The sequence below is a fragment of the Sinohyriopsis cumingii genome, chromosome 8, assembly GCF_028554795.1.
Source record: "Sinohyriopsis cumingii isolate HCF-2022 chromosome 8, ASM2855479v2, whole genome shotgun sequence".
In the NCBI taxonomy this organism is placed as follows: domain Eukaryota; kingdom Metazoa; phylum Mollusca; class Bivalvia; order Unionida; family Unionidae; genus Sinohyriopsis; species Sinohyriopsis cumingii.
In genome coordinates this window covers 44,452,032-44,461,152 of record NC_142968.1, presented here as the reverse complement: position 1 = coordinate 44,461,152, position 9,121 = coordinate 44,452,032, and the positions used below count along the sequence as shown (strand labels likewise).

The following is a 9,121-nucleotide window of genomic DNA, read 5'->3' as shown; positions in this document are numbered from 1 at the left end:
TATAACCCACAACACATTGGTCTGGTCAAATAGAGTTGCTATAAGACATTTAAGTTGACTGCCATAGTGGATATCAGCAGATATGTTCATTTCAGACCAGCTAAATACTTTATGATCATTCAGGAGTAGCGTTAACACTTTTCCAAATGATTGTTGTGGCAGCCATACTTAACGTCAGAGTCAATTTTCATTTAGAACTAGCCATGACAAGTCTTGTAATGGAAACCCAAGATGGCCTCCATGGCAGCTATATTGGACATTGTCTGAACAGCATTTTCATTTAGGACCAACCAAATCATGGGATGAATGTGTCAAGTTTCAAAGCAATCCTCCACAACTTGTGCAGAAAGGAGGTTTCAAGATCTGCAGTTATTGTTTTGGACCAACTAGTTAAAACTAAGCCCCATGTTGACGTGACAATCTATTGAGGAGTGGTGACAAGACTTCAAGATGGCCACTGTAGTGTCCATAACGGATGCCAGAGCAACATTTTCTTTCTAGACTAACGAGACCATAGGATAAATGTGTGCATGACGAGTTTCAATGCAATCGCCCAAACATTTCATATGCTAATGGACAGATGCACATCAGATCTTCCTCTGAGCTCTTCTGGTCAATATCCAGTGATATAAAAAATGAAAAGATGCCCCAAAGAACATGTGGTCTCACTATGATCTCTAAACATTTTGTGGAAGTAACTCAAAAGGCCCACAGATACAATTCAAAGGGTGCACTTACAAATTTTGTCGTTAACAGGGATAAAGTTAAAAGGAACCAGTCCATAGCAAAGTGTGCCCACTCTGTTTAACAAACTAGAACATGGTCAATTTGTAAATTATATGCCAACAGGTCTCCAGGACTTGGAGATTCGGTCAAGGAATTTTATTTTGAACATTTGTAGAAAAAACTTTCTTTTAGCATTACCCTGACCACGATCTCTGACCCAAGAATCAATAGGTTTCTTCATTATCCCACAGTAAATCATCTGAAAACTGGCCAAGGAACTTACACTTCAGCAAAACTAATTTATTATGCACACCAACCTTCAGGTATTGCAAGCTCTTAAAATCAATTGATCAACTGACCATAATGGTTGCAAAACAGCACGAGTCGTTTGGTGAAAACCAATGTCCAATTGACCACCCATTTAAGATAAGTAGCGATTACAAGATACTGGTCATCAGGTTGGCAGGTTTCAGTTAGAGAGAAAATAACAAATTTTAGGACTCATTTTTAAAGTACAAAACTTTTGAGTAAAGATGCAATACTGCAGCTGAAGGTACATGTGTAAAAACCTTGGTTTCCAGACTCCACCATGGCTATAGACGTAACAAGACAAAATTGTAGTGAAAAAATACAACACATCTCAAAATATTTTTTTAGTTTAGAATTTCAAACTGCAAAACATTGTATGACAAGATGTTATTTTTGACGAGGTTTCAGGATATTTTCATCAAATTCAAATCAGATTCTAGGACCTTCTTAAAATGTTGGAGGTTATGGGATCCCTGCAATTGGGACCAGACAGACGAGAAATATTTCGGTAAAACCGCATCCTTACAGGACTCTGAAAGTTACCGACTATCCATGTTCTTGAATGCTGAGCAGAGTTTCAACAATACAAGGCATGGAGTCCTGGCATGCAATGGTACAAACCGAGGCATACAGCTATTTTGTCATTTCAGCAAAACACCCAACTGATGGAGAAGACACAACTTTCAAATATATGGGACCTTAACACCATTTACCGAGAATTTCACAATGGAAAAGCAATATGGAAGCCTCAACATTCACAGGCTAAGACCCACCCACCCATCAACAAACTTGGAATTCTTGATTTTAAATGCAAGGTCGTTTTGTTTGTCCTTGTGGTGGAAGGATAGGGATGAGAAAAATGCAGCATTCATTTCTAATCAAATTTTATTTCAACACATCAATTAGCACTGATACAAATAGCCCACTTACATTTTCAAACAAGAAAGCAACTTGTAAATTACTTAAACTTTCAAAATGACATGGTACATTATTGCTTCATTCATTTACATATAAAAAAGATGTTAGGTTGGAAGCCAAGACATTAAAAATTGGAAAGTAAACGTCTTTCCCTTTCATTATGACTTTTAGGAATTTCATCAAAGCCTGCAGAATTATCACTGAGACTGCAATAATAGGTTGTTAATGAAATGTTAAATTTCGAAAAAAGATGTATCAATGTTACTCAAGGTGTTTATCTAAGACTACAATTTACAAATAGACAACACAAGAAATAAAGTGCATTTTCACGTCAGCTTTGAAGGTAGCATTATTTTGTTGCCTTAGATTTTTTTGTTTTTTTTTTAAATTTTTACATTTTTTTTTCATTTTTTAAAATTTTTGTTTTAACATGTACATCGTGCAAGAGGGCAACAAGTTAATGTATTCCAATAGGGCTGCAAAAGAAGACTTGCTCAAGAAATCAAAATAGGATGAAGCAATGAATGTTCACCTTGTATATTAAATATTAATAAACAAAATCTAAAATCTAAAAAGGAATTTTTATAACAATCAAAACATGAACTTAAAAATTTCCTCAAAAGAGAATAGCACATAATGCTTCACAAATAATGATATGCAGGTAACACAAGCAGCTGTAGATGGCAGTGGTATCTATCCTGAAAAGAATTTACAAACATGTACTCAATTTTACAGCCATATCAGAAAAACAGTCAGTTGACAGGAAAACACTATCATCAGTTATGCAACTTCAAAGCATTCAATCAAATCATTAGTGTTATGTCGTACAAAAGTACGGAAAACTTCTAATCCTCTACTTCAATGTTCTTCAGCTATCAACTTCATCACATTCTGTAATGCAAACAATTGTCTACCAAATACAAAGAATTATGTGTACAATAATAGTTCAATCATGCAATCATCTGAGAAGTGCACAATAAAGAAATTGCAAAACAGATGATATTTTTAATGCAGATGTTGTAAATCCTGTACATCAAAGACAAAATTTAGAGAAAAAAAAGAGATGCAAGGGTCTAGGCAAAGGACATTTCACCCCAGGGTAACCCCATCTACAACTGTCCATCAGTCAGAGTCACAACTGTCGATAGTGTAGACCAGAAACAGAAGATCTTCGGCTTTTGGTACCAATGGATCGCCTGGTGGAGCCACACCAAATCCCAAAAACATGAATGTCCGAACCAAATTGGCTGAAAAGAGAATGAAATAATAAACATGTGATAAGTTCATCTACAGGTTCATAAATGAAAAACATTATCCAGACAACAATGTTATGAAAACTGTTGTTACCTGATGCAGTAAATGCACCTTTTTTAAATGTATTCGACTATACTTGTTTTGAAGCTATCATATGGACGGACCCAATAAAATTGTCCTAGTCCATCTTCAGAGCAATACAGAACAATGGTTCTACATGTTTTAGCCTACATTTTCATCGCAGCTGTTACCTGAAAGCCAAGAGATATTATCCTTTAATTACTAATCTACTGGTTCCTTGCCAAAGTTTTAGATGGTTATTCAATTCATCAAAGTAATGCAACTGAATGTATCAAGGCTTCAACTGATGTCTGCACATTTGTCCTCGAGTTGCTTTGTTCATTAGTGTCATTTATTTCCAATGTTGTTTAACTGCCTAAATTGGGGGGGTTGGGGTTGGGTTTAAACAAAATATTAAGAATCTGATATTATTAAAGTTTAACAGGACCCATATATATTAAAGAAGACCACATTTCAGCTCTTTTCTGGTACACAAGACAAACATATAAGCAGATTTCTGGACAGGGATATGTATCTGGCATTTGTATGTTCGAGTCTCTGGTCAACCAATGTGGGCATACAAGAAACCTCAAGAGCAGCTTCCTGTGGATGGTGTTCTACCTCGTGCAAACAGACTGGTTGCAGTGTATAGCTAGCTTACTGTGTGCTTAATCCCACAAAACCAAAATTTCTGGGCAAACATCTGGCAATTGCAAAATGTTAGCACTAATGATATTCATGATTTGAACATGATCAAATGATACTTTTGTAAAAGAGCCAGTGTAGTTACCTCGGTCAGTCCTGTTTTTCTTTAAACAGAGAATGACGTGGCTGCAGCCCAGCTGTTCATCTGCATACTCCAGGAGAGTAACTAGGCTGTGGAAAAGAAAATACAAATGTTTACTCCTAAATAACTGTGCCAAATAGGTCAACTGAGTTTCAAAGAAACATCAAGGTCTTACACATGAGCATTGAACATGTTTTAACAGCACTCAAATTAACAACATAAAACATCACTTGACCATATAATAAATTCAGCACAGAATAAATACTAATTAAGAATTTATGTAAAAACTCTGGTAGAGCCAATAATGTTCAAGTAAGGAATAATCTGCAAAGTAGAACTGACGACTGTCCCAGCATAGACCCAAATATGTGTAATATTTTAAACATTGCTGTAACTAATTATCTGGATATGATTCAACAATCACGGATTAAAATATCCATAAATCAGGCTAACGGGCAAATAAAAACGTGCAAGGCACAAACTTGTCCAGGCGAAATAACAACATGCAATACCATGAAAATCACAATTTAAGGCAAGTAGATTATCTTTGAATTTCTCCATTCCTACAAGTGAATATATATATATATATATATATATATATATATATATATATATATTTCTAGGTCTTTGTCTATACTCTTAATGAAAGAATAATGAACAAACCGACATTTCAAGAGCTAAGCGCGAGTGTAACAGTGTCTATTAATTTAGCCACATCAACTGTACCTTTCCTTGGATCCTTCAGGCAGAACGGTATTAGGGATCTCAGCGTAAAGCTTGCCATCTACCAGGATTGTTTCCCATGTGACGGTGATACCATTAGCTACGTTGATCTGGAAACTAAGATTCTTGGCGACCTGTCATTCAAATAATAAAAAGGAGTTAATCAAAGGTAATTTGGGTCAAAAAATACATATTATACTGTTTGCCTTCTCCCACAATTGGTCTATCACATCTTCAATTGCGACAGACTACTTGTGGGAGGGGGCAAACTAGTCTTCGTAGCAACAAAAAAAGTAAAGTAATAATAACTTCAAGATCAAAATACACTTGCCTTGTTCTTCTGTGCCAAAGGTCTGACAGTGGTGTACTGCTGGTTGAAATGTCCTTTGACTTCGACAGGGGGCTCTTTTAAAACCCCCACGCCGTTGCCCTCTGTCACGAATGACACGTTGACGGCGTGGGGAACATCAGGAGCACCACTGAGGCCCTGGACCCAACCGAATACAATACCGTTGGTCTGACAAACTGAAGAAGAAAAACAAATTGCTCAGATAAAATTCAAATACAAGCAAGCATACTATCAAAAAACATAACCAGTAGTGTATTGTATTTGGCCTACCATCATTCTTTACAATCACACCCCAGCCCACAATTACTTTTGTGCTGGATATTAAATGATCAACAGTGTTCAAAAAGATAAAAGCCATGTGCTGGTAACCTTAAACGCATCAACCCTAAATGAAATTCCAAATGCCTGGACTCACAATTTCCACATGCCTAAAATTTCACCTTTTTAAATACTGTGACACACTGGAAAGGCTATAATTCGAATATAAAATCAATAGGGTTCAGAAGAAAAATATCAGCTTGAAAAATAAATTGAACACTATTCGGACAACTGAAATGATAATAATATAATTACAGCTTTGTAATTTAAAAAAATCATTCAGATCAGAATGAGGTTTCCCAGGTTCTTAATAAAACTTAAGTAACCGGAAGAATAGTCAGAAGTCTGCATCAAACTTTTTGTTGTTGCTCATTTATTTACAACCCAGAAGCATACAAAGCATGTGCAGTTTTGTTGAGTGCAGAATATATCTTTTCACAACTAATATGGCAGAGGCTAGTGCAAGATTGCTAAAATGGTAAAATTCCAGAAAGTACAGAGTCATGGCATTGCATCACACAAGGCAGTCAGTTTTTTGTGTTCGATGGAATTGTATCAAATGAATGAATGCTACTGTCTATGAAGCTCTTTTTTGACCCTTCAAATCTATGAGCCCAGGGATTGCAATGGGCCTCGCTAATGTCAATTTTTTTGTGCTGTTAACAATTAAATATAGTCTTGGGTTTGGAGTTTGAGAAATTCAAAGGCATCATGACAGGAAGCCACAAACTTGAATATAAAATCGTACTATATTGTTACATAAACAAATCTTTTGTTCCTATTGACAAACCATCCCAGCACTGTTACATCATAATCCACTTATGCTGTCATCTGGCCTTAGTCTCTTAATATAACCCAAATAGTCACGCTACATGACTAGCTACATTTGTCTACCACTTAAGGCTGGAAAGAGAATGACTACAATCGAACACGATTGCAATTTTTTTTCCTTTTTGAAAATTGTACCAGTCTGCCGAAACTTAAAAGAAAAATGATTACCTTTGAAGCAGTGACTGTTTTGTATAAGTAAAAAAAAAAAAAAAAAACATTTTAAAAAATGCTGCCTCCATCAATGTGTTACAAATATCTGGTGTTGCTGAAGCAGTAAAGAATAGGCATTTGTTTGGTCCTTCAAAAAGCACCTTTAGCAGTGCCTTCAATAACACGTGAACCTTTATCAAAGCAAGCCAAGACCTTTGCTCAAAAAAGTTGGCAACAAACTTAAATAAAAGCATCACATGTCATTTTTCATACGTGATTGGAATGTATTTATGACAGTTTCCTGTTTGCAACAAAAAACTTTATGCTTACAATCAAGATTCCATAAAAATAGAAGACGAAATATAAAATACTTCAGCATGGGGTAACAAGCACTGATGGATAGAGTAATGGTACACTGCTTTTATAATAATGATTTCACGGAGAATTTAATAAATTTTATCTGAAACAGAACAAATATACGTCTGTTATTGGCTTTCTATGCCTTTTTTTGTTTTTTGGCCTCTCACCCACGACATCACAAAATGGCGTCCGACTGGTTATAAGGCGATGGTCAAGAACTAGGACAGTGAACTGACTGTTCTTTAGGAATTAATTTTATAAAATCATTTCCAATGTACTTCCTAGGAGTTAATAAATAAGAGTTCGACTGCCTTTTGTATTATTAAATTAACTTAGTTTCACCGATGGAAAACGCCAAGAAAATTTAGCAGTGATCAGCTTCCGGTGGAAATTTTCCATCAACATCGTGTCGAAGGTTGTACTTCTACCAAGCAATTCTGTTAAAATTTTAAAAGTGAACTAAAATAAAAAGGAAATAATATTATACATACATATTGGTACTTCGCAAAGCTGGCATTTTTTCTTCCTGCGCTTTCGGGCCAAAGTTCTCGTCTAAAATTATTGCGTCCTCGACACTCAACATCGCTGTTGTGAGGTGTACCTCACGCACAAAGTTGACTTGCACGCAGCTGCGGCTTGGCGAATATATATACCCTTAGTTCAACTGACGTCATCAAATTTCGACGACTAAACTTAACTGAAACGAAACTAAACAGTCAGACCTTGTTTTATTTTTGCTAGAGGATAAAAAGAAAGCAATAAAAGTATTTTTTAATTTTATTCGCACATCGAACATATAAACATTTCTGAGCATGCTTGAACAGTAGTGACATATAATCATCATCACCATCATCATCGTTGATGTATCGTCCTTAGTTAATTGATTATTACAATAATGCACTGTCCTCGTTAATAGACTCCATTGACATGTACGCATTATATCATTTATATCAGACAGGATTTTCTGTTAAGTTCTTTTCTCAATGGTTATTTACTATGATATATTTGTTGATGTTACTTTTATTGTAATTCTAAGAGAAGGCATGTGTATGATTTATTTCCAAATTTATTGAAATCTTGTTGCCATTAGATCGATGACAATAAGGACATTTTACGGACTCATGTTGTTATATCAAGTTGCTCTTCGTTTTCTATTAATTGGTATTGGCGTGGTATTATGGGGTCAAAATGTATATATGGTTAAAAATATTTATGGGTCAAAAGTTTTATAGGTCAACGTGTTCATGGCGGTCAAAAAATGTACAGGTCAAACGTGTTATAGGGTCAACATGTTTATCGGGTCGAAATATTAATAAGGTCAAAGTGGAAATTTAATGTTAAAATATGTATCTGCAATCTAGGACACCGCATATACTATCCAGCAATTGCTTTTTTTATTACAATCCAGCATACAACACATACTGTCCAGCAACTTGCTTTGTATTACAATCCAGCACACAACACATATTATTCAGCAACTTGCTTTGTATTACACTCCAGTACACAACACATACTATAAAGCAACTTCCTTGTATTAAAATCCAGCAAACCCCTACTATACAACACTTGCTTTTTGATTACTATCCGAGCACACTACCATTATAACAAACAACTGCTTTTTGATTATTATCTGAACACACTCCCCTACTATCCGACAAAAAGGGTAACATTATTTATACACACATCCTATATTTACAATTTCAAGTTTTCTGTATGGATCGAATTTAGTACGCCGGCAGATTTAATACAGTCCAAAATAATCAACAAAATTCAACACGGTCAATAATCAAGTGACGAGTAAAACATCACCTATGGATGAAAAACGCATTCTTTACATGATTCACGTTTCGCCTCCTAAAGGTAGGGACTACGCAGAAGAGTGTTATTGTTTCATAAAATTCGCACTAACAAATGTAATATAGTCTAGATTAAAAATTCACAAGATCAGATGTGCTCAGTCCGTGTTATCAATGTGGGCCGAACGTATGCAGATAACAACGATACAGCAGAATGAAAAAGACCATTGGAAAGAATTCGACAACCGGACAGAGCCAATAAACGAATAGAAAGAAGAACTCCTTTTGCAGCAAGGAGGTATTTCCAAAGAGGCCAAATGTCACATTCCTGAAGTCGTTTGTGGAGCTCTCGTGCTTCAAGGATCCAGTTTCACAGACGTAAACAACATTCATGTGTATCATCATCAGGAACATTTCAATGTCATTTCCAGTATCACAGATTGTCTTGTATACACTTAGTATTGTCAGAAATGAGACCAAGGAGTTTGCAGTAGGGACCAACACATGCACTATGGAAAGAGATGCCATGGGTGTTTAGCT

The 9,121-nt window shown here is 35.7% G+C and overlaps 1 protein-coding gene across 1 annotated transcript; it reads right to left on the bottom strand.

The window, feature by feature from the left end:
• Positions 1 to 2,943: 2,943 nt before the first annotated feature.
• LOC149793397 (ornithine decarboxylase antizyme 1-like) lies at positions 2,944 to 7,417 on the bottom strand. Its single transcript, XM_089967378.1, is given in 6 exon segments — positions 2,944 to 3,200; positions 4,058 to 4,143; positions 4,781 to 4,911; positions 5,109 to 5,246; positions 5,248 to 5,302; positions 7,277 to 7,417. Coding segments are annotated over 6 exon segments (627 nt in total). The 5' UTR covers positions 7,369 to 7,417; the 3' UTR covers positions 2,944 to 3,075.
• Positions 7,418 to 9,121: the final 1,704 nt, after the last annotated feature.